Source organism: Anopheles stephensi, chromosome 3, assembly GCF_013141755.1.
Source record: "Anopheles stephensi strain Indian chromosome 3, UCI_ANSTEP_V1.0, whole genome shotgun sequence".
In the NCBI taxonomy this organism is placed as follows: domain Eukaryota; kingdom Metazoa; phylum Arthropoda; class Insecta; order Diptera; family Culicidae; genus Anopheles; species Anopheles stephensi.
In genome coordinates this window covers 84,765,038-84,789,393 of record NC_050203.1, presented here as the reverse complement: position 1 = coordinate 84,789,393, position 24,356 = coordinate 84,765,038, and the positions used below count along the sequence as shown (strand labels likewise).

Sequence of the window (24,356 nt, the reverse complement as noted above, 5' to 3'; positions counted from 1 at the left end):
TTTTCACTCATTTCCTTGCGCTGCGATGTTTGGGAGCGAACGGGGAGCTTTACAGTGTTTAGGAATTTTGCCCCGTAGGCGACGAATGTGTTTCATGTCCTGGGCCGCCCTAGACGGTGTTCCCGGCATCGTATCTCGAAGGATACAACATATCGCTCAAGGCATCGTACGCTGACTTCTAAGGGTGCCACCACCAACGCCAACTGCATCTAGCACATTTTTATCATGCAGCTACCGTCGAAAGGCAAATAGCAGCCGGGAAGGAACATTGATGCGAGCTGTCAGGGATGCATTGATAGTGGCTAGCGACAAAGCGACGACGAACGCGTCCTGTGTGATACGGTCGACACACTCCTCCGGGAAGAAGAATTCATTTGCTCGATCGTACAACATTCACCACACAATGCGAGGAATTTCAGCTTTAATAGAATTTCCTTCCTTGTTGGAGGAAAATAGAGACGTATAGAGAATTTTTAAATTTCCACCCCGAATCTAAAGAAGGCCGTCTCTTCCATGGACTAACTTTTTAAAGGCATATAATTTCCGTGTTGTAAAAACGCTTGCTGGGGAAATCTATACACACTTTCCCCATAATTAAATTCATCACTCACCGATGCGATATTAAACTGAATTTGAATGTCGCGAAACTTTTTGCCTTCCGGTTTTTCGTTTTTCCCCCAAGGACATAGTATGTAAATTAGAAAAAGCAGGAAAGGGGAAAAGCCTCCGGGCGGACCGTGGTGGTATCACTCACTAGTAGTCTAATTACAAAATTTCCACCGACCACCGAGCAATGGGGAAAAATTTTCAGTACTGTGATGATCATGTCGGTAGGGCACAGCATTTCCGCAACGGTGACATCGAGCGCGACCGAACTAGGGAAAGCTGGCCTCCCGAGAGCAGCTGAGAACGGGCCGATGCCGAATTTTAATTCGGTTACGATGATTAATGATGCAAGTTTTTCTAGTCTCCGGTTGAACGCAGCTTTACAACGGCCTGTGGACGAACCGGAAACTGATACACAACTGGGGCAATAAATGTCCAGGAGGCTGTTGATACTGGCCCCGGGAAAATGCAATTTAGGGTAAAATACATTAGGTAAGCGGGAGCCTTAAAAGTGAAGCCTGATGCTTATTCTACAAATTGATACACTTTCAAATGGTAATTTATAGCATCAACTATAGAACAGAATTGCAATAATAGATAAAATAATGGACAGATAGTAAAGAAGGAGCTCATAAATCATAGAGCTTCAAAAGGATCGTCACTGATGCAATAAATTGACCGATCGTTATTCACAATCAATTTTATAACGTCCACAAATGAACTGCAACAAATGCCATAAAATAATCAAAGTCCATTAAAAGTCAAGGAATACAATTGAGGTACGAAGGGATCGTCTTCAATGAAGCGTAAAACATTGAAAAACCAACAGTAAAATATAAAACTCTGGAAAAACAGCACCCAAGCACGTCTGCTCGTCTCAACTATCATGATCACGGTGTGTCAATGTTTACTTAGCGCATCGAGCCGGCCTCGAATTACCAACTCAAGTTGCAGAGGAACAAAAATGCACGATCGTTGAAAGCGGCAGTACAACAGTTCGTTCACGGCAGGCTGCCGAAAAACAAATGCTCATAAAACGTAACAACTATTTTCCCGATCGCGGACAATGCAATTGGACGCACACACACAGAGGGAGTGGAATTTTTCTTCCATTCGATTTTCCTTCCTGTTCGCCTTAGAATGCTGCGCTCCGTTTTCAACCGTCCTACCTAACAACGCCTGAGCGCAAACAGAAAACAATTAAAAGCAATAAAATTTTAATTTATGACTTTGTTATTAAATTTTTATGCTCTTCCGAACCTGGGGTGGTGTCTCGGAGGTTTCTAGCGAGTAGCGATCATCATCGGGATTCTCGTCCCAAGGAACTCCGAACCTGTCTCTCTTCGTGTTCGGTTTGCTATCCAAGCAAAGGCAAGCAGGAGTTTGAAAACGAAAGCAGCGTTGAATAGTGTAGGAATGCCGAGTTCTCGGAGCTGGGAAGGCAACATCGGACGCTGTGTACCATATTCGGAGTAGTCATAAAACGCATAGATCAACGAATACAAAACCGGTCCCCGGCGCGTTCGACCATTCATCCAAGGATGAGGCAAGAAAATCCAACAAAAAAAAAAAACTGGAGTAAAAACGACTTGGTTTGGCGGTAAAACCTGAGAGGCCCAAGAAACGAAAAAAAATGAGAGGGAAAAGGTCACCAAGGTTTACCAAGGAGCGAGAATTATTCCTCGCTTGCGGGAACCGGTGTGTTGTGGCCACACCGATGATTTACGGCGCAGAGGTTTCAAGGGGCTAAGCTTCACGATTCCGTGGAATTGGGCGGGGAAAAAGCCAGCAGGCCAAAAGGGGGACCTGGGGCGTATTCGGGGATATTGTTTTTTATTTTCCATGACCCTTTTTGCTCCCAGGAAGACAATAGCAAACAGTGATCCTTTCGACACGTACGTGTGCTTTACGTGTGTTGAACCCATTTAAATTTTCCAATATTTTATCTAAACCCTCGATATCCACTTGAAAATTCAGCACATATCCGTAATCGAATTTCCCCAAACCGAGAATACTGATCCGTTTATTAAATGAGGATATTATTCAAACACCAGGGATCCTACATACTCGATGAAAAAAGGCACCAAGTTAACCCAAATGTTCTATTCTTAAAGGAAAACATCAGAAACGATGCTTGAAGTTGAGCTCTCTCAAAGGCTTAAGCTCAAACACGTGGCACGGTGTATCATCTGTCTGTCTAGGGAAGCAAAAAAAAAAGAACATGGCTCCCGACTCCGAAGTCACGAGTAACGTGAGAATGTCAGTGTTGCCCGTTCCCGCGATGCGCGCATCGAACCGTTAAGAAAACATTAACAAACATTAACAGCATCCGTGTGTCCAAATATTCGGAAGTCATTCGAAACGTTCAACAAATTCTTCGACTTCTGCCGGATGATCTTTCTGGCTCCCCAGCCCAAACCGAGCTGCAGGAGGAAGTGCAGCGAAACTGGACAAACATACTTCCACGTCTCGAAGGTTTTATTTACTTGGACCGTATTGTACACGGTACAAATTCTTCGATATGAGTCGCTGACGGTTCCAATATGCAGTAGTAGGTTCGATCACCTCGCGCTTCGCCTCCGACACTGATGCGGGTTCTATCGACCGAAAGATCTCGGAATCGGTATGCCCGGATGCCCGCCTCATTCGGTCGTCTGTTTGTCCAACAAAACTGTTGCAGCATCACACATAAAACACAGCTCCCTGTGAGGCCTAAGCTAACAATCTCCGGTAGAACATGGATGCACGCACGTTCCCGTGTATAATATGGTGTGAAAATGATCAAACTCCCCAGTAAACCACTTGACAAAACAATAGTTAGAATGATGCAACAGTAGAAGAACAACAGTAGTTATTAGTCAATAATTCTATCGCTCAGCGCTATATCCAATGACGAAGCGTTTCAGAATTTCCCTACTCTAGCACCACATTCTAGCACGGTTTTATTAACTCACCGTGTGTGTGTTTTTATTTCTACTGTCTGCGGGAAGAAGACCCAGCAAAAGCGATTGCAATACATCATCACCGTTAATGGAGAATGGTTTGCCGGTGGCAATTTTTCTGGTTGGGATCCATAAAATGTCTGGATATACACCGAGATATGTACGAATGTTGAATTCCTCCATTTTAACTGTTCCGTGTATTCTGTATCTTGGAAATTGCCTTCGGCTGCGGAAAACGGTGGCACATCCATGGAGAGAAAATCGGCTCCGGCCAACCAACGTTCGTGGGCACACAATAAACGGTTATGACATACGGTCCCCAACCGTAACTCCCCCACTCCAAAAAATTGGTCCTCAGAATCGACCGGATATTGGTTAGAGTAAACAAAATCTCCATTTACGCTTTGCTTCACTTGCACGTAATTTTTGGGGAGCCATATTTTTGAGGTTATAATAGCCCTGCGGGAACGATGGGGGTTTTTGGAGAAAAAAAAAAACCCCGGGCTGAATGGAGAACCTCCGGGATATTGACGCGAGTGTCGACAAGTTGTCTATCTCCGCCTTGGCAGGGCAGACCTGTCCGCTGCTTTCCCCCTGTTTTTTTGCTGGGGTGTCTTTCGGGTGATGCGTTGGAAATGGATCTCATACTGCTGCTTTTTTCTTATGCCCCCAAACTACAGACGACACTACGCCAAGTTAATGTTTCGGGAGACGGTTTAATGCGGTGGAATTCTGCCGTACCATTGTACTAAACTGACACATTTGTTACGATAATCCCCGGTCGTAGAATGTGTCCCTGCTCGGCGGCTATGCGAGATAGAGTAAGAATTTACGATTATTTGTACAAACGCCTTCCAGTGTTGGTGTTGTGGCGTTGTCCCGCTACCAGGAGCTTCCAAACCCTTCCATCGCAATGGCTCAATCAGAGGGATCGATCGTGCTTCGAGCCGCCTCCGGGAGAGAGCGAGTGTAGTACAAACACGGGGGACAATCCTTTCCTGTTCACACTATCCCAAACGTGTAGATGCGGGATGATATCACCATAATACTTAGCAATGGAAGAATAAAAGAGTTTTTTTGTTGTTTCCTTCGTGCGGAGATAAATAGTCATAATGAGCGTTGAATTATGACACATCCCCAGAAGGCATCGTCCCGTTGTGTCGCTGTTCGTCGAAGTCCTCTTCAAGATCTCGATGGGACAGTGAGGTCGTTTCAGTATGCGAAGTGGATTGTCTGACTTATATTCCACACCTCTGGAACTAGAAATAGCGAGCAAAATCATTCCGTATTCTGCCAACATTTCCAGCGCAATTAAGCGCATAGGTGGTGACGATCGACGGTCGTTCTCGATGAAGGAAATGGCACAAACAACAACAAAAAAAACCTTTTAAAGAAACAAGCATAATATATTCTTCACCGAACTCCAACTAGAGACCACATTCTTTAATAGGCCATATAAATTCACCACATCTCCACAATCCGCGGTACACAAGCACCAGACGTCGCTCATCATCGCTTATTGCTGTCAAGGTACGACCAAAAACGGTTCATCATTCTTGCTCGTCTTGCTTGGAATGGTTCGGGACCACTCGTTCTTTTTTTTCGTCCCATGTCTTGTGGCGTACCCAATCAATACCAGACCGGTGGATCGATCTGTAACGCATTGAATTCATAATGCGATTCCATCCGGTAGCCGCTCCCATCGGGGGGACCTTCGGCTTCGACGCTACTCTAAACAGGATTGTGGAAGTACAAGAAGAATCCTGGAGATGTCGTCTACGTCCCCTGCACAAAAAGGTAGCCCTCATTGCTACCTCAGTCTTCTGTCCAGTTTAGCTCACCGAGGAAGGACAGAAACTGTTTACCACGAAACGACGAGGTGACAAGACGACGTTGCATTCTTAATTGTAACGGAATTGTACAAAACTGAACGACATTACAAGATTGACCGGACGGCAATGATCGCTATGGTTGGCATGTCGAAAATCTGACAGTTGCCGAAAGATAAAACGCGCTCCTTTGCGAGAGCATGCACGGAATTTAATTAGGACCTTGCTCGCTTTTGGAATTTGGGTGGCGTTTTTGTTACTTTTATTCTTCACGATGCATGTCCATACTGATAGGAACGCCATCCGGCTGCAATACGAATCTGGGGACATTCTGCAGTGACTTTGCCGAGACACAAAACACCATTTAAGGGTTTCAGGTGTGCTGTCCCATAAAATCGACTGCCAACAATATGCTCTCACGCTTATTGATTCTTGACGATGCGATGAAGTTCCTGGGAAGAAAAATGCATCTACAAAACGAAATTCAGCACCACCAAAGTTTGGGGAAAACAGTTTGGAATGTTTAAACAGGGCCACAAATTAAAATTCATACCGCGAATAGTTTGGTGCATTTCTTCGCTCATTCTTCGAACGCTCCGCGCGGCACGAGCATCGCAAGCTGTTTGTAACCGGTGGCAATTAGTGCAAAATGTAAACATCAATCGACAGGAGCCTGCTTCCGAACCGAACGCGTGCGCGTGTGTCCAAGAGTTTAATGGCTTCCACTGGTGGTTTAGTGTTGCGATAATGAAGTGCTCGGTGATAAGCACGAAATCACACGCGCTACTGCTTCGCTACTGGTGGGTAAACATCGTACGCGATCGAGAGGCGAAATAAAAAATTGATTCAAACGCCAGAGCTGGACGTTGGAGGTCTCGGGGTCTCGGAAAGGGAGATAAGATTCGATTCGAAAAAGAGCATGATTAAGCGCCACTCTTACACTTCATGCTTACGTCGATTCCTTGAAGCAGAGTCCACAGGAAATAGATTTGAATATGCGGGCACGGCGTTAGATTCGTTGGCGATGCGTTTAATGGCTCCCGAGGGAGCAAATAGCAGTTTCCAAAATGGGAGATAACTTTTTGGTGTCCGTGATACTTTGAGTGACATATTTCCGTGTCAAACTGTTACAATCAAATTCACGCTTGAATGGACGTATTAATGATGCAGCTTTTCCTGTACTGCCTTTGTCCAACGAAACTTCAACAGGACTCTGGAAGTAGTGGGACCTGGACTTCAAATTGGATGAGCAAGTTTTTATTTAAATAGTCCAGAATTCCCTCCAGGCTTGGGTTATTCGGCAAGAATTCTTCCAAAGACAACTTGTTCCCCAAAAAAGCCCTAAGGATAAGTGTGGAAGTGATGTGTGGATTCGAAATAAAAATTTCTTCCTACAGACCACCACGTGTGAGGTGCTATCGGCTATCGGAGAAAGTAAACAAAGTTTGTCCTCCTCCTTCCGACATCAAAATATTTACTGTTCGATTGTGAGAGGAGTAGTTGATATGAAGACCTTTCCCTTTTTTGTTTGGTGCCACGAACTGTTGTTGTCGTCTGGTGAGAAAAGTAAACTATTTCCTTGCCTCAGTGGAAAAGGAGGCAAAAAGTTACACACAAAGTTTGTCCTCGAAAATTCTAATACCAACCGGATCCTTCGATTCCGGTTGAAACCGGTGGGCGAAGCAGGACACACTGCTCAGGACACGGTCAGGCACGCATAGCGATTCCGGGTCCCATCGGGAAGAAACACGGGACATGATTAGATGAGTTTGGTTTTGTCATGTTTTCATAAAACAGATTTTCAACGGATTTGTGGCTGGTGTCCTGGCTGAAGAAGAACCGATTGAACCCAAAAAAACATTGGAAAGGATGGGAGAAAAATCAACAAACAGTACGCTGACCATGGATAACAACACCCCATGTGTGGGGTGAAGTTTTTGTTACCTGTCCAGCAAAGAGAAATCCCTTCGGTCCCGGGTGATGATGGTCCATACCCATCATCCTCATCACCTTCATCCTCCATGGTGAAGCACTATCGGTGACGCAGTGATAATGATCTGACCCACCTTCCGAAGCCTGGCTGAAGCAAGAAGAAGGACAGTCAATATTTAACCTGTCAGTGTGGGCTTTCCTGTCGATTGGATTTCGGGATTGAGGGAAGAAAAAAGTTTCCCTTCGAGTGTGTTTCCCTCGGGGCGTCGTACCTGCCATAAGGAAATAGGTGCGCACCGAGTAACCCGAGACCCGAGAAGACATGAGTCAGGTAGGAAAAAGGTAGGGCTCCCGATGAAAAGTTCTTTAATTGATTTATAACACGTAGCACACACACACACACTAGGGGAAAGGGATAGTCGTGTCGAGGATGCTCAGGTAGAGAGACACACCGATAAGACAGGTACTGGAGAAAGGTGAGTTTTGTTGGTGAGAGCACCTCTCACCAACCTCCTTCATCTCTTTGCCACCGCAAGCCCTCACATTATTGGATCCTGCTGTCCGAACTCTTCTCCTGATTGTGCCCAGTTTTATATAGATGAGCGGGAAGCCTAACAGATTTGCTGGAACTTATAGCACCCCCGTAGGCGTTCGGGACAAAAAGGACACTTTTGTGTCCGTGTTTTTTTTTCTCTCTTCCTGGTCTTCGGCTAGGATTATTCGAATGGGTTTTTGGATTATTCGGTGTTCCGTCACCTTTCGTAAATTTCATTTTTATCTCTTCTCGGTGGGTTTAAGAAAGGAAGCCGGATCGGTGGTCTCGCTCGCTGGTCAGAGAAAAGCCGGAAAACCGTCATTTCATTTCCAGCGCACAAAAATCACTCAATGAGAAGCAGTAGACGAGCGTCCTTCAATCATTAGCCCAACAAAAAGTGCCGGGGAGGGACGGCTGGCGCAGAAGAATAGATTCATTAGGCAGGTATCCTTGGGCATTCGAATTGATGAATAGAAATCGTAGGCGACGATGGCGAACGGTGGCGGCATTGTTCCCCAGGAATATGGATCGCTCGGAAGCGCGTGCGGAAAAAGAGTGTTTTCTAATCAGCGAGACGAAGCGAAAAACGGATGATGATTAGCATCAAATGAACGCGCCTTGTCATCGTGAGACGCATGTTGGGATGGAAAGGATACAAACCAGAGACCCTTCGCTTGCTTTGTTTACAAAACAACGGATCTTGTTTCCTTTTTTTAAGACTTCCAGGAGTCCCGGGCCATTGTTTTCTGTCACAGGCGAAAAAGTTAATTCGTTCCGGATGTTGTACAACACAACGGTAATAGGAACAACGGAAGCAAATCATCACGTTTTTGTTGATTGAAAAGATGTTGTGATGCGTGTTTTTTTTTGTGCTTACCTCTTCTCAAACTCTTTGATGCGTAAAATACTGACCGAAAATTAAATTGTCTTCATTTAAGACATCCCCAATCCAACCCCTAGCAGACAGAGAACCTCAATGGACCGCAATGTTACAGGTTTCCTGAAGTTGAAAGTTTTAATTGATTTCCGTATGGTGTCCTCCTTACGCGCTTTTGAGCTAGTGAGTTTCTTAGAAGGTTTTCCAATTTTCCCTGACGGTGGTGCGAAGTCGTACAAGATTGCACACGTCCAAAATATCAAAGCGACCTTATACATTTCATCAGGTTCCATATGTTGTGCCACACACTCCGACGCCCAGTCGTGAGAGTTGGGGAATTGAAATCATTTCCCTGTGAAGGAAAACATTGTTTGCCGCACGCGACCTGGAACCGTCAAATGGTTTCTGGTTGTCAGGACACTTGACAGCCACTACTACTGTAGAGACTCTCGCACCCACCAGAGGGAGACACAGAGTTCTCCAACTCCCATCGGACGAGGGATTTCGGAGGCATTGAGGTTGGGAAAAGGTGTTCGTTGAATAAACAATATCAATGTAGTGCGGTTGAAGTATTCCTTCAGGTGCATATGTCTCTTGGGGGAGTTTCTGAGCTGTGAGCTCTGAATTTAGCAGCAAAGACATAGTAGGACCTGTGTCTTGAAGTGCAGACAGGAAGTTCCTACAGAAAGGCTTTCCCCCGACTTTTTCCCCCGGTGCTTCAACTGTTGTACCTCTAACCTCCAAAATATCGGAAAACTTACCTAGTAATCTCTGGACTTCGATCACGTTGAGGAACAGATCTAGATAGGCATCGGTGGCCGCCACCAGCGCGACCACCAGTAATCCAACGTAAACACATAAATTCGTCATTCTGCGGCACTGATGTCGAGTGGTGAGGGCTTTTTAAACTCTTTCCTCCCGCGTATGCTTGCTGCCTGGATCGTCGTTTTCACCCAGCGGATTCTTTGTTTTTTCCTCCTTTCTTCGATATGTACGCCTTATTTTCGTATTCGTTTCTTGGCTTTTGTTTCACCCCCCACAACAACTCTTCCAGTTGTGCTCGTTATACGCGTTTTTCTTCACTTTCCGGCAATGGCCCTGGCACCGGAGACCGGACCGCGCGCGATTCTCTCGTACCGGTGTTTCTTGCTTTGCTTCACTTTCGTACACACTCACACGGCTTTTTTCGGAGGTTTTGGTTTTGTATTTTCTTGCCTTAATTTTGCCTTCCTTCTTCACCAGACACACTTTTTTTTGCTCGTTTCGCCTTGTTTTACACGCTTACGTTTTTTACCACGCACTCACCACGCACACGAGCACTTAACACATCATCACCGATTTTCAGCAGCGTGCAACTGACTGACGGACCGGCCGATCGAACACTCTCACACACACACGGGGACAGGGACGAGATGTAAATCTCGAAACACAGGGCTCAAGAAGACGGGGCTCGTTTCTGGAGATCCGCATCAGCAGCTTCGAAAATCTGTCGAAGGTTTTCAATGTATTTCTTGGACCGAGGGAAAGATAATTGATCAAATTATGACCGGTAGTTGACAAGGGGATTTTCTGCTAGCAATATCTCACAGCCTACTTTAACACACACGAATTTTATTCTTCACCTGGGAAACACTAACAAACACTCACTGATGAACTGATTTAAGTATGAAAACTATTCACTGGCCGCAACTATTTTTCCTCACGCCAAAAACCGCCACATTTTGACTCCATTTTTAGTTATCATTCACAAGAACAACAACGCCACTTCTAGTCGGTCTTCACTCTAAGAACCCCTTTTTCCACCTAGTAATGTAAAAGCAGCAGCTTTTCCTTCAACTTTCGATGCAGCATTTGCAGAACAATACCATCCGACACTGGAAGAGCACTTGGCGCGTCGAGCTGCACCACACACGTAAACAACGGTCACGAAAGACTCGCTCCGGTAATGCGCTCGAAACCCTGAACGCAGGACACCCTCGAGGGAAGAAATCGACTCACGCGAACGAATCGACGTTACATTAGTGACTGTCTATACCGTCCGTAGCGGCTGTTGGGCTGTTGGGCCACGCAGCCTGTCGCTGGCAGAGATTGAGCGCAGGAGAGAGAGAGCGAACAAAAATGAGAGAGAAACGCACGCACTTTTTTCTCCCAAACAACTTGTTGTGGACGCGTGCGAGAGAAAGGAGAGTGTTTGCAGGGTTCGTTCGATGGTAAGCAAAGATGGGAGTAAATATCGAATTTTAAATGGAAATTTTGCTTGAAATTAATATTTTTTTATGCTAAAACAGAGATAAATAATACTGTGTGTTGGTTGATAAAAATATGTGTTTAATTATTATTATAATAGAATAATACCCTCTTCACCGCTTTCGCGATTGTTTGGTCTCTCTCGATCTCTTCACCAACAAAACAAACCAAATATTGCAGGAGACGGAAGAGAATTCAACTCTCTCACAACATCATCTTCTCACTCCCGCAAAAAAGCAGCATGTTTATGCTGTCAATTTACCGGCCGGTTTTCTGTACACAGTGAAAGGGTATTTTAAATTTAGACATTGCATAACTACAACAGTAGCTTACACAATTGAATTTGATTCATTGGCGAAGGATTTCATTTTAAACACGAATCCTTCAACTCACCGGGGGTTGACCGGCGCGATTGGAGATAGAAATCAATGCTGTCAAAATGCTGTCACTGGTGGCGTAGGATTTGTTTTGCTGATTTGATAATCAGTTTCACTTATCCAACTCTCGTATGAAAGTGAGGGTTTTTTTTAATAAATACTAAATAATGTTATTCCAAGACTTCTGTGTGTCTTTGACATCTATTGTTAAACTGTTTTTCAAACGGTGTCACCTATTTGGTCAAGCTACGTTCATTTGCATTCCAGACGGAGCACATGGAGTGAACGGGTTCAAAGGTCTTTGCTTTAAACCGCAAACGAATAGGGGATTAGAGGATAGTGTTTTTTTTAAATAGTTGGTTTACTGGAGCTTATTTTAAATAATTCAACTGTTTCCTATACTTTTGAAATATTTTCTAGAAGAAACAGATTCGAGTAAGGTAGGTAAACGATTGTAATTTTTAAATTAAAACTTGGCTTATTTGCTAAAACCCCTCCATATTCTGAAATGCAGGATTTTATGATGGGATTTGATATCCGGGCTTGCCGACTTAAGGGCACCAAGTGCTCTGATGGCTTAATAGAATATATAAATTTTATCTCATACATACGATGCTCTGTGACATCGTCCTCATTGTAAAAAAACTGGATATAATTACCAGAAGGGAAAGTGTCTCTTAACATAGAAACCATCTCACACCCTCCCAAAAAAAGCCTTTTCCACTATCGTATGAATAATAATTCCTATCTTAAGCGCCACACAACCACTGGATGTAGTCATTTCTGAGGTGGTAATATTTTTCTTTTCCGCTTTTCCATTCGATTTCCTAAGCGCCTAAGCCGGAAAAGCTCACTCACAGCCAGCCGAGCGACTGCGGAGGCGACAATATTTTGCTAAAAGCTTTTTCCGCCAACCAAACAATGTTGCGTTCGCGTTACAAATGGCCGTCCATTATGGTGCGAACCAGGCAAGAGGGCTGGCTGCTAAGGCTCTCCACGAACCATTAACGATAGCATCGCTTTCCTTCATCGGTGGTGGTTGTCGTTGGCCAATTTCATTTGTGGTTTGTTGCGTATTTTCTCACCCTCACCAAAGGCACTTGAGATGATCTCTAATCTCTTATCTTAATTAATAGCTATCATATTCGGTGCGCGTGTTTCGTGTGAGAATCATCCATTTTTTGACAGCACGGAGCAAGGGCGGCTGATCACTTCAGGCTACGCCAGATGCTACCGGAGTGTGGAGAGTCTTTCCAGGTGGAGCATAAGCATGAATTTGATGATTGATAAACATCCTCCACCCGTCGCATAATCTACCTCAGTCTACTCTCAGTTTTTACCTCATTTAGCCACCCAAGAAAAAATGCGACTGTTAGCCCTCCCATACTGTTGGCGGCACTTTTGAGAGTACTTACTTCCTGAAGGTAGCCCTCCCGAACAAGACCCCCGTGAAACTTTCCTTTACAACTTCACGCACCAAACAAACCGAGGGTGGCACGATTTGAGGCCTCGTGACTTCCTTCGTTCCGGCCGTTCCCGGCAGGCTGAAGCTTTAATGGAAGCCGAAAAAGCCTGTTTACCCAGTAAGGTGATAGTACCGACCGAGAGCCGGACGCAAAATGACACAAAACAAGACATCTTGTTCTCATTACGGAAAATGTGGGGGAAATATTTAGTTCTTATACCAGCACCAACCAAAACCAAAAAAAAAGCCCCCCGAGATCCTTATTTTATGTGTGCTCCCGTTTCCCCTGTACGGTGGCTCATCAATTAGATGTTTTCATCACAATCGCGTCCCTCGTGATCGCGCAAAGAGGGGCCCGACATTTTTTTCTTCTTCGCCTTCATCAAACCACGTGCGACCACCGGAAGAGACCCGACCCCGAAACTAAAGAAGAGAAAAAAAAATCAACAAACGACAACGGTTGTTGATTCCACCGGTTCATTAAAATTTTAAATATTTGTTAAACGTTGGCGCATCCATCGCCACGATCCATCGCGTGTCTTAAGGGTGCAACGTTCCTTCGGCCAGCCTGAGTTCTTCGTTCTGTTGTTGCTGCTGTTGTGCAACTTCCCTTCAGCAGTAAGCAGTGAAAGTCAGCGTTAAAAAAAGGCCACACAGGAAAAAAAAGCGAAAGGAGCGTTAGAACGCTAGTGCCGTGGAAAGCGAGAGTCGTAATGATGTGGAAATAACGGTCGAGTAGGAAAACAGTTCGTAAAACAGACAATGTACTAGTGCCAAAAGGGTCAAACGCTGTAGGACCTCTACTAAGGTACCAGCTGTTGGTGACGTATGCAGATGCTTTCATTGTTTTTAAGAACTTTTTCACGCAATTCAAACACACATTAAAGGTAATTGCACGAGATAGCAGTAGTGTTGCAGTATGTATGTCAAGCTAAGCTAACCCGGCAGATGGTGTTGTAGATTAAAGATGAGCTTAGCCGGGTTTTCCTTCAAACATGGACATGGACACAGCTTCCTGCGAAATACAAGATGAAACGAGCTGGTTGCCTTTTTTTTCTCCTGGTGAAGACTACGAATATCCTGGTGTACTCGCAGCGACTAGAGTAAATAAAACTTCTCAACACCAGGAGCCTCGCCGAGGCCAAGCAACAAAGCTGGCATCCTTGGGACGGGGAAAGATGCACTAAACAAATAGAGCAAAACGGTGCAATTGAAGCCGGCCAGGAAAGCTGGCCTGCTCTCGAAAGTGCAGAATGACAGAAAAATAAGGCCAAGTGGCACTGCGGGAGACAGGCCAAACAAACAGTGGTGCCATCAAATGTAAATCAAGCACCACGTCCGTGTGTGGTGGCTTCATCAGGGAAGGAGTCCTTACGCGCACGGGGCAACGGGGACGAACGGGTGTGGCGTACTACACGGAGCAGGAGTACGACTACGATTTGCATTTAGAGAGGATATTACGTTTAGTTCTCGCTTTTTTTTTTTTGCGCGTTGGTTTCATCCCGCTGCTTGTTGAGCTTTCGATATGCTGCGGAGAGACGATAGCGTGTTGGTGGTCGGAAAATGCAAATGTCCTGATGGTGGTTGAATGGATTTGATTTGAAAACATCAAAACATATGTTTTCTTTTTGTTATGTGCGTTACTACTGGGTGGCTCTTTAGTCTCTTAACAAGCGCTCCCGGGCGATGGGTGGCATATGTGTGTGCTTCATGCTAGGGGGAATAGTGACCTAGTTCGCACAGTTGGTTATGATGAGTGTGGACAAGAAGAGCTACTGCATATGAAAAACGACTTTGAAGTTGTCTTGTTTTGTAGTAAATGACTACTGAAGTCCAGGAGCAGTTATTCCTTGAACTAATTTACTTCTTGAAACTCTACTCTCACGGCAACTACTAGAACACGAGCGTTACTTAGCGAAAGTTTAAAGATTCAACCCGGTTTTCCACAACAATGGACCGAAATTCCATCGAAAACTTCCTTCGAAAAACACTTCGATTTTCAAGTGCTCCGGTTCCGAATCCGGGGTTGATTTCATTTCTCACCAAACTTCCTTGAACCCTTGAAGCCTTGAAGGCCTTCCACCGCCAACGCCTCGCTCCAAAACGCTCGTCCAAAATTCGATTATCCTGTAGGCAAATAAATCGTACTCCTTCACAGAGGACTATGCCACTCCAAAACTACCCCGAAAGCAGTTTCTTTTTCCACGGATTGAGGGCAAAAGCTCGCCCAACGCAGAGACTCTTGGAAGCGGAGTCACGGCCCGAATTAAAGGTAAAAGTGCCGAAGGGAACGAGTTTGTTTTAATTGATTTGAAGAAATCCTCTTCCAAGTAGAGGAATGGGACAGCAAAAAAACAAACATCGAAATTCTTCGCCGAACTCTGAAACTAAGCAAACGAAGGCAAGGTTGGAAGTATTTCGTGTCACCGATGGAATGGACCTGCTTCAAGTATGTCTGGCCAGAGAGGGGAAAACTTCGCTCAAATCCACTTGATTGTAATTGAATAATTTGAACAAGAAGTTGCTTCAGTTTGTTGGCGAAATCCTGCTTTTTTGTGACCGATTTGCTGAAGTTCTAATCCACTCGACACCTACCGAGACTCGCAACAATCTCATGTTTCAGCCAGAAAACAGTGAATGCTCATGTTCAATCCTAGATCATGTTAAGATCTCCATCGAGAACGCTTTTCGAGATCGAGATCCGGACACCCCATCTGTGAGATCTGTTGGACAACAGCAGTTGCACAAACTTTCACGCACGCTCGTGTCTCCCCCAGCCGTATCGAATGACGAAACTTGACGCAACCACCATCATCAGATCGATCGCGACAGTGCACATACGATGTGGCGGAGTGTGATGTGAGGTCGATCAGAAACAACGACATTCTGGTGTCAGGTTTCGGCCGCACCATGTGCGTACAGTACAGTATGTACAGCTGGAAAGCAAATTTGTTTCCATCGAGTTTTCCCCGGCCAGGGGAAAATATGGCACGGTAATAAGTGATCTCGTGGGACATGTTGCAGGTTGTGCCTTTTTTTTCCTCCGCTTCTCTGCAGTATTTGTCAAGTACATGACGAACTGCAGAGAGAGAGAGCGAGCACTTGTGACCCTAAAACGTAAGTGTAAAAAGGTGTTTTCGTTATGAATCAATGACAAACGAATTTCCTTTTTTTCTGGTAATGGTATTACTAAAATTTAACAATACAGCTGACTCATGTTAGAATGTGGTTGATTGATTTTGGAGTCCGTCCCAAAAAATATGCCACGAGGGATGAAGCTTCCATCAAACGTACAACAGCGTATAATGGGCTATTAAAACCTGGCTCATTAATTCTATAATTCAATTACCGGTCCCTTATTAGATATTCATAGCTATTTGGCCATGTCATTACGTTGTAATCTGCAATGTTCTGTGGGGGGGACTTTGCCTTGTCAACCAGTAAAACCCAAGTAATCCAAACCCACAACTATCACCTCCAGATAAGAGATCTACGACCCATGTCCTGTTGACGAGGCGAGCACGAGCCCCCAAACCCGGAAAACCCCTCTGTGGTCTTATCGGCAACATCAAATAAATATAAAAACAGAGCAAAAATGCATCCATTACCATCCCTTTGGCCGTCATGCACAACATTGGCACGTACGTTCGTGCCCGAGTTGCGATAGGAGCATCATCCTTTCAGCAGCGTTGATGAAAGGTCTGTAATAAAAGCCACACACACACACAGGCCCGGTATCGAAGGTGGCAACCATTAGCAATCGAGCATTACACAGCGAGCCGGAAGTGAAGTACAATGAGTCAGCGCACCCGTGACACGATACATCCCGAGTGATCTGACACGTGGGTCTGTTTGCCGAGGTGTACACGCGTGTTTCGATACTGGCTGTTCCTGGCGTGAGGGTGAATTAAATTACCTTGAGTCTTGTTTTTTTACGACATCAACACCTGCCTTGTGGCCGAGTTTTGGATTGGACACCCATGGTCTAATTCCTGTGTTTACATTGTCCCCTTTTTCTCTTGGCAATGGGTTTTTGAGGTTAGGCTCAAGCCCAAAAAGAGAAGCTCCGTGTGGCTTATTGGCTTTTTTTTATCCTATCGGTGTCGATAGGGTATTTACTGTAACGCCTTGCCACGTTGGGTTATCTTGGGTTACCTCGTATTTGTTTGGTATCGTAACACACACTGTTCATCATCATCGATATGATGAATTATGTTTGAACTAAGATTGTGGCACAAAACGCCTCGAGTGGCAAAATACGGTGGGCAATTATTGGGAAGATAACAACGACCCTTTCCCAACAGAACGATAAACGGTTCCTTTGGCTGCACGCACTTATCGTCTAATGAAAAAGCAAACCAGAGGACCTGAGAGTCAAAATAAGATATTCGAAATGAAAATCCAATTCAAAATAATTGAGACAAGCGATTGCTAAAAGCTGGTGACAAAGTTTCTACCGAACTACTGAAGTGCCAGCTTCACGTCTATTAAGGGGTTTGTGACATCCTAAGCAAACCCTCATCGTTGCTGAGGTCTTGAACCGTACGCCGGCGGTTGGTGATGGCGAATGTCAACAACTTTTAATTGATGTCTTCTCCGTGCGCTGGCGGTGGTCACTGAAGTGTGCTCTTATTAGGGAAGCACGTGATGAGGTCGTACGTGCCAGCTCACTGCTTCCCAGCTTATCGCAATCCATTAACCCGGGGGCGCGCTCAAGGCAACGGGGACGGACTGGGAGTATGCATCCGTTAGAATATGTTTGCGTAGCATTCAAATATGCCACCCATCTCCGATCTTAATAGGCCGATTTTCCGTGCTACGGGTTCACTCCGAACCTCGAAAAACTAAGTCCCCAAAATTGGGTTCTTCTAACTACGAACTAAATCGGACCTTCGGGCACAGCGGGAGACGGGACATTGAAGGCCCTCCGGGCTGGGGCCTGGCGGTTCGGGGGACATTCGGACGGCTAAACGCTCATCACTCATCGCATGACAACTCTCATCATCGCATCATTGCGCTGTACGGAACGTTTTCCCCTTCGTACTGTTCCGCACGCTCGTTCTCCAATATCTAGGACACTTGGTGGACACGTCGACCCAGACGGGAACCGTAAGACACCGAAAGCTTAGAATTGTATGCGCTTGCAAGCGTTGGGTGTGAGCCATTTCCAATCCATTTAACTCGAGCAATGGACGTACAGAAATTGACGACCGAACCAAGCGATGAGCGATGAGCAGCGGGTTCCTATCCAAAACCTACCCAACAGCCTAACATCCGCTTACGGGCAAATGAAATTGTCGTCCCTGGGTTTTCCGGATTTCCCAGCCAGAACAGCAAGCGCCTGTTTGCGGAAGAAAGTTGATCTGCACCAGTGAACCGTGGACGATGGATCATCATCATCACCTCCATCACGCCACCGGCTTTTATCGGAATTGTGTCCACCCGTGTGCAACGTTCCCGGCAATGCAAGGGAACGAAACCCATCACCTGGGTAGAAAACAAGAAGTAGCAGAGCGCATCATGTAAGGGCAAATATTTGCCAACTTTCCGTATCTATCGTTCGCTTGCGGACCATCGGATCCATCAGACGGAAGGCTCGCTCGAGATTCGTTTGCTTGCTGTCTGGATCGTCCAGCGAGCGCTATTTCGTCGAACTTTTCCCCGCACCCAGCTCCCGCAGTGTGGCTGGGTGCGGTGTTTGCGGTTGGTGCCTCTGCAAGGGAAATAGATTTTAGGGATAGAAACCACACACATCCCGATAAGCACTCGGTTCTGCCGAGGCTGGGGCAAAGCGCCTGGGAGTTACGATTCTTTCACCGGAACACTTCTTTGCTCATTTCGAAGCGGGTTTGTGAAGCTGCAAAGTGTTAATTGCACGATAAACATCTCGCAAAGTGTTCCTGCACTTGTCTGCAGCTTCGTCCACGACGTTCGGGAAAGTTAAATCTTCGGGAGAAAAACGGGCGCTGTTAGTGTAAATAATTGTACACAGCGAAACAGCTTTAGAAGCGTACTTAAAGGGAAACTTATTACTTCTGTTAGGTTGTTTACACGCTTTAACAAGCTGTCCACCAACAAATTCTTCCGATCGGTCACTCCGATTCTGGAGGTGGAACTTTAAAGCGTTAGCCATTTTTATACCCCGGGAGAACATTGTTCATCCCAAGTAATGCATCTCAATTCATATTACACATCCAATCCAGGCCAGAACACCACCAGTGACAGTTTTATCTCCGTGTGACACCGACACTCAACCTCAGCACAAGAGTCAGCAAAATAATGACGCATAGTTGGTCCGTGTCGAGAACAAAACCGAGCTGTGTGTCTCATCCGGATGATAAGATTATACACGGGCTAGAACTTTGGCGTGTGTTGGCTTTTTGCTGTGGCCCGTTCCGTTTGTACCGAAGTGCAGCAGCTAATTGCATTTCGTGTTCTTTGGACGGAGGGCTCATCATCGCGGTAGGGCTCTTTTTTGTACTTATCAACTGATATTCCTGCCCAGGAGGGTGCCAAGAGGATGCAAAGGAGGGAACGTCGCGAGATGTGATTTCCGTCGCTTTTCCCGGAAGCCAGACTTTGACATGACGACCGGCTTTCCCCACTTGTTAACGAACCGTGACTAAAGGCTGGAAAACCATTTTCCATAGCTCGGCGGAAGCAGGGCTTGTATGCACACGCCGCCGTGTTATGGCGACGCCTGACTGTACCTCAACGTCTTTGTGGTCACAACGGTTTCATCTCACTAGATGGCTTTTACGGTAGCAGCCACCTATGCCCAGCAAAACAGGAAGGAAAGTGCAGGAAAAACCTAACAGCTAATTACACGCGACCAGAGAGCAGCTCTTATGGAGTCGGAGTGAGGATGACTGTTTACTACATCGCCCACCAAACGTGGACAAGTTCCAGGGAATCTTTAGAAACCCCAATGAATAAATTCACAAACTTGTTTAATTATTAGACACGCATAAAAACCGAATTCCCTAACTTGAAACAATAAATAAGCATCACAGATTATTCAACTGCCTTCACAACCTCACCACGCACGACGTGCTGTTGAAAGCACGGATCCCTATGTATGGGGCCTTTTGGTTCTGCTCCGTGACTTACCTGTGCGCGTATGTCTGCCAGGCTTTTTTTGTGTGTGTGTGTGACTCCCATCCGTATGTCCGTATGCTGCTGCTGCTGCTGCTGATGCACAAGCCCGGAAAGTTGTCCGGAGTCAAACCGCCAATGATCCGTAAGAGGCGAACGAACGAACCAAGTGTCTCGTGGCTTCCACCGTACGGCATGATGTGCATACACACACACACACGGTTGAATACGTTGTTCGGTGCATCATGACACACCGGGTGCACCAAAGTGCCGCATCGAAACCGACTACCGAGCGCTTGACGTTATTAGCTCCATTGGTTCCTCCTGGATGCAATACTTTTTGCTCCCCTTCCACTCCGTTTCGCTTCTTGCACTCGCACTTCCGTTTTTTTTTTCTCAAACATCACCGATCCGTCTTGCTGCGAGCTGTAGCGTGGCTGGGTTTGAGGTGTTCCAGAGCCATTTGCAAAACTTCGCCCGTTGCTGTGTTCTCGACGTTGGTTTGCTTTCGACTTTTTTGTTGTCCTTGCTGTGGCGGGTTCTTGCACACGATGACGACGAAACCGGAGATCAGAAGCAGAACCGGACCATGCATGAACGCCCGTCACGAGTTGGCCCCCGATAAGATAGGCTTCTGTGTTTGCTCCTCACGACGGCCAACTCGAAATTGACTTGACCGGTCGAGCGAAGGTGCAAGTCGTTTGTATGCCTTTTTTATTCTCTGTTCGGCCTTTCCTCGATGGCACACGGTGGCACATTAAAATATGCAACACTTCTCGGATGAATGTGGTTGGACCGGTGTGGTTTTTGGAACATCTTGAGGATTCATCGGCTTCCGCTCGGTTTATCGTAGTGAAAACATTGTAGAACAGTACTTAATTAGCCGGGGTTTTTTAAAGCGGATGTTCTACCCATGTACATCGTATCTGTTTTCCGGGCAGGCTTGTACAGGAGTTGTCCACTTTATCTCCAAACGATAAAAGACTTGTAGTCCGCATTCGGTAGCCAGGTCCTTGAAGTTGAGAAATTCATTTCACCTGCAATGATCATTATTTAGCAATTTTTGGACATCGGTAAGCAAGAAGTATTTTAAATACAACTGGATGCCGCTACCTACCTGGGGTATCCTGGGGTGTGTTTTTATGTGTGAAACAGCTCACACCAAATTGGAGTTGTCTCAATCCAGTTTAAAACCTACAGCACGTTCTCCATAAACTATCAACCTCGTAGATTTTACCCGCTTTTCCCGGACCATTAGCTGTTTTTTTTTCTCACTGGCTCGAACCCCGCCGGCACTAGATCCGCCCGCATCCTATAATTTAAATGCAACTTTGCTGCACGTGCAGCATCGGGAAGGAAAAGTTGCGAAAAAACAGTATTCCTTCTGGATCCGGATCCTCCACCAAAAAAAAGCAGCAAGCCACAAAGTGCAAAATTTTCCGTTTGCTGGTCGGAATGAATTGGCTAGCAGCGTTTTAAAAAGGATGCTGCCGCTGGCAAGGAAACCAAAGAGGGGGGCAAAAACAACCAGCAGGTCCAACTATTGCTATTTAGAAGTTACACCGTGTGTAGGAAAGCTTTGGGTGACGGTAGTTTATAGCACAGCGGCCAGCTATTTCAGGGTTTCGAAGCACGTCCGCTGGGTTTGGTAAAAATATTGGTGGAAGCAGCCAAGCGTCCGTGTGTCTCTCATATGTACACACAGCAGTACAACGCGCGGGATTTCGAACTCCCTCCAATCTAGGCAGCCGATTGTTTGGGGGGTCCGATTTTACGAATTCTGGCAGCGCTTGTGTTCCGTGCCGTGGTACGGGTTGTCAGGCAGATTCAGCAAGATAAACCACTACAAAACTATAACTATTGACGACAATACATTACGGTTCTAGCACTTTCTCTCCCGGGACGATTCACTCTTCGCAGTCGCACACCTAGACTGCGCAGTATAAACGACACCGTTGGTGAGCTGTCATTTGAATGGGACATCTTTCTTGGTAGTCCGTGAAAAAAGCAGTGTGGTGATGGTGGTAGTGGTTGGCAAATCAATAAATTCAATTTCCGTGTCCTATCGAAACCCACTCCGGGCTGCATTCGGCTAAACCGTGAACCAATCATCCCGGATTATGGCCGTTCTTGTTAGTTGATTACAGTTCGTTGACAAACGAAACCTGCTGCGCTATTCACGCCGGTCCCACCGGATCATCTCGAAACAGGCGAACAATCGCAGGTAAGCGAGCGGATCTTGGCATTGAGTTGCCGCGGGAAGTGAAGATTATGGCAGCTGGCCGTCACCACCTACGCAAAGTTGAATACGGTGGCTGATTTTTCATCGCGCCGGTACCGTTCGAGAAAAGGGAATCCGGAGGTACACCTTACAACTGCCTAACTTTGAGCGTCTTTTCGAGACTAAACAAATCCTACTAACGAGCTGCTGGCGATGGCGAACGATGAGGGAAAGTTCATCCGCAGTTCTTGGTTCGTTACGGCGAGTGCCGTCGGACGATGTAGGCGGAGAAGAGGCCAACGAAAAACCGAGTTACACCAACTTTCGATCTTTTGCTTGCTTCGCTTGTTCGATCGATGTCAATATTTGACATTGCAGCAGATTCTTCATCACATCCTGGTGTGTTTTTTTTTCTGCCGATTCCACGGTTCCTTCTTTTCGCTTGACTAACCTCCCGGAGACCCGGGATGAGGGTGATAATTTGAGAAACTGCATGTCACTGCCGGCACCACCACCGGGAGTGCCGTGAGGATGACAACGAACAAACGTCGTCGTCGTGTGCTTCGATCCGTTACCATGGTGGCCAACCTCTTCTTCCGGGCGAAGAGGAACATCACCACTACCGAGGTTCGTTAAACGGCTTCATTATTTTGTGATTATCTTGCTGCTGACAGCCGATGCCCTGGATGGGCTACTGGAAGACAGTTTCGGTTCACCCTACCCGATTCCTGCGCGACAGCGAGGCGCCGCCCCCGTGTATAGCCCGGACGGTAGCTCAATGAAGAGGTAATCCCGTTGGCGTTAGTCAATTAAATATCCGCAACGAGCCTGGGGTGATCTGGGAGGGCACGCAAAAGTTGCAACGGAGCGTCGGTGTTTCGGTGTAGGATTAGCCCTTTCCATTTGCTGCGCTGTGTTGTGGCACGGGCGGACGCCTTCGCCTGCCTGGTTGGCAAAATATGCGGGACCGTGTGTCCTCCCGATTGGATGGAGCTTGCTTACTTGAGCATCGACACGATTTGAATGATGCGATCCATCTTGTCTGGATGAACGGCCGCTCGATGACTCGCCGGATTATGTTTGACAATAATGAGCAGCAGCATTTCGAAGGATGCTTTTGATCGAGCTTGTGCTCATACAGATATTAAATGCTTCAAACTTTGTCTGGTTCAATAGAATTCTTGGCACAGCAAATCAATTAACTGTTAATTGCATTGCCGTTAAATTGTGCCTTGGAACTGTTATGCAGAGCTGAAGATTCTATACATCCTAACAATGGGCCGAGCAGAATTTAATTCGCTCAGTTGAAATTCCCTCTCTGAATGGTTGATAAATTATCGTCTAACCACAACAACATTGTAACAACGGTGGTGTTGTGTAAGATCTATGATTAAATAATAAGCACAATCTATTCTTCCAACCAGCTTCCACCAATCTAAAGCCCACAAAAGCTTACTACTAATCGGTGAAAATCGGTTTCCACCTTCGGATTGTGGCCAATTTCGTACATAATTCGCCACTCCAGCACACCCCGGCTGTGGAACCTTCTGGCTTCTGGCCGCGCAGTTAGCTCACGGCCAGAATGTCTTGGACCTGTCTTCTCGGGGCAACTTCACAATCATCAGACTTCCCGGGCCTTTCTGGGAGGTGATTTGTGAAGTTGGTGGAATTGCTGCGGTACAGTTGTTGTTGTTTGGTCGGAACTGAATCGAACATCAGGTTGTCTGTGCGTAAACAACAATCGTTACAGCGGCAGCGTTCCCGGCGGCTTCTCGGGCTGGGCGGAAATGTACGGAAGCAAAGGGAGCTAAGCTCTCCCGGAGCACCCAACTAAATGACGATGATACAGCGAAAACGGCCAACTCAATTGACCAAAAATGATAATAATTGTACATGATTGGCGAGAGAATTTCCCAGACAATTTTTGCTTCCCTCTGCCAAACCCCTTACCATCACGGGCAGGTTCAAGTTCTTCCTCGGACAGGGTACACTCTTCATCGGAAGATGAGCCTAAGCAGATGGGCTGCGGGTCCGGTGGATGAGTTGTGCTTCTGGACGAGCGAGCTTTCGGAACGGTTGGTGTGGCGCTATAATTAGCGGAAACGTTCCAACGCGATTGAGAGTTCTTGTTTCGGGATGAGAGTGTCAGGGACCACCCCACTCCAGATGGGAGCATGTCGGGTTTCCCCGGGTGAACCGTGGATGTGATTGTCGTTTCTTAATTGAGTAT

The 24,356-nt window shown here is 46.2% G+C and overlaps 2 protein-coding genes across 7 annotated transcripts in view; one reads left to right on the top strand and one right to left on the bottom strand.

Moving 5' to 3' along the window:
* Positions 1-21,633, bottom strand: part of LOC118513837 (tyrosine-protein kinase Dnt) — a 90,117-nt gene extending 68,484 nt beyond the window's left edge. The window contains exons 1-2 of one of the 2 annotated variants that reach the window (XM_036060106.1): positions 21,023-21,633; positions 19,921-20,942 (exon numbers count right to left, since the gene is read on the bottom strand). Coding sequence is in view for 1 of the 2 variants with exons in the window: in XM_036060105.1 (XP_035915998.1) it covers positions 9,483-9,591 (109 nt within the window). In the remaining variant the exon portion in view is untranslated. Of the gene's footprint in view, positions 1-9,482; positions 10,765-19,920; positions 20,943-21,022 lie in introns of those variants that run through there. The other variant, XM_036060105.1, reaches the window with a different exon arrangement.
* A 291-nt stretch (positions 21,634-21,924) lies between these two features.
* The window catches only part of LOC118513838, an 87,892-nt gene continuing 85,460 nt past the window's right edge, over positions 21,925-24,356 (top strand). For all 5 annotated transcript variants that reach the window (XR_004906517.1, XR_004906516.1, XR_004906518.1 and 2 more), the window contains exon 1: positions 21,925-22,129. The gene's annotated coding sequence lies outside the window, so the exon portion shown is untranslated. The remainder of the gene's footprint in view (positions 22,130-24,356) is intronic.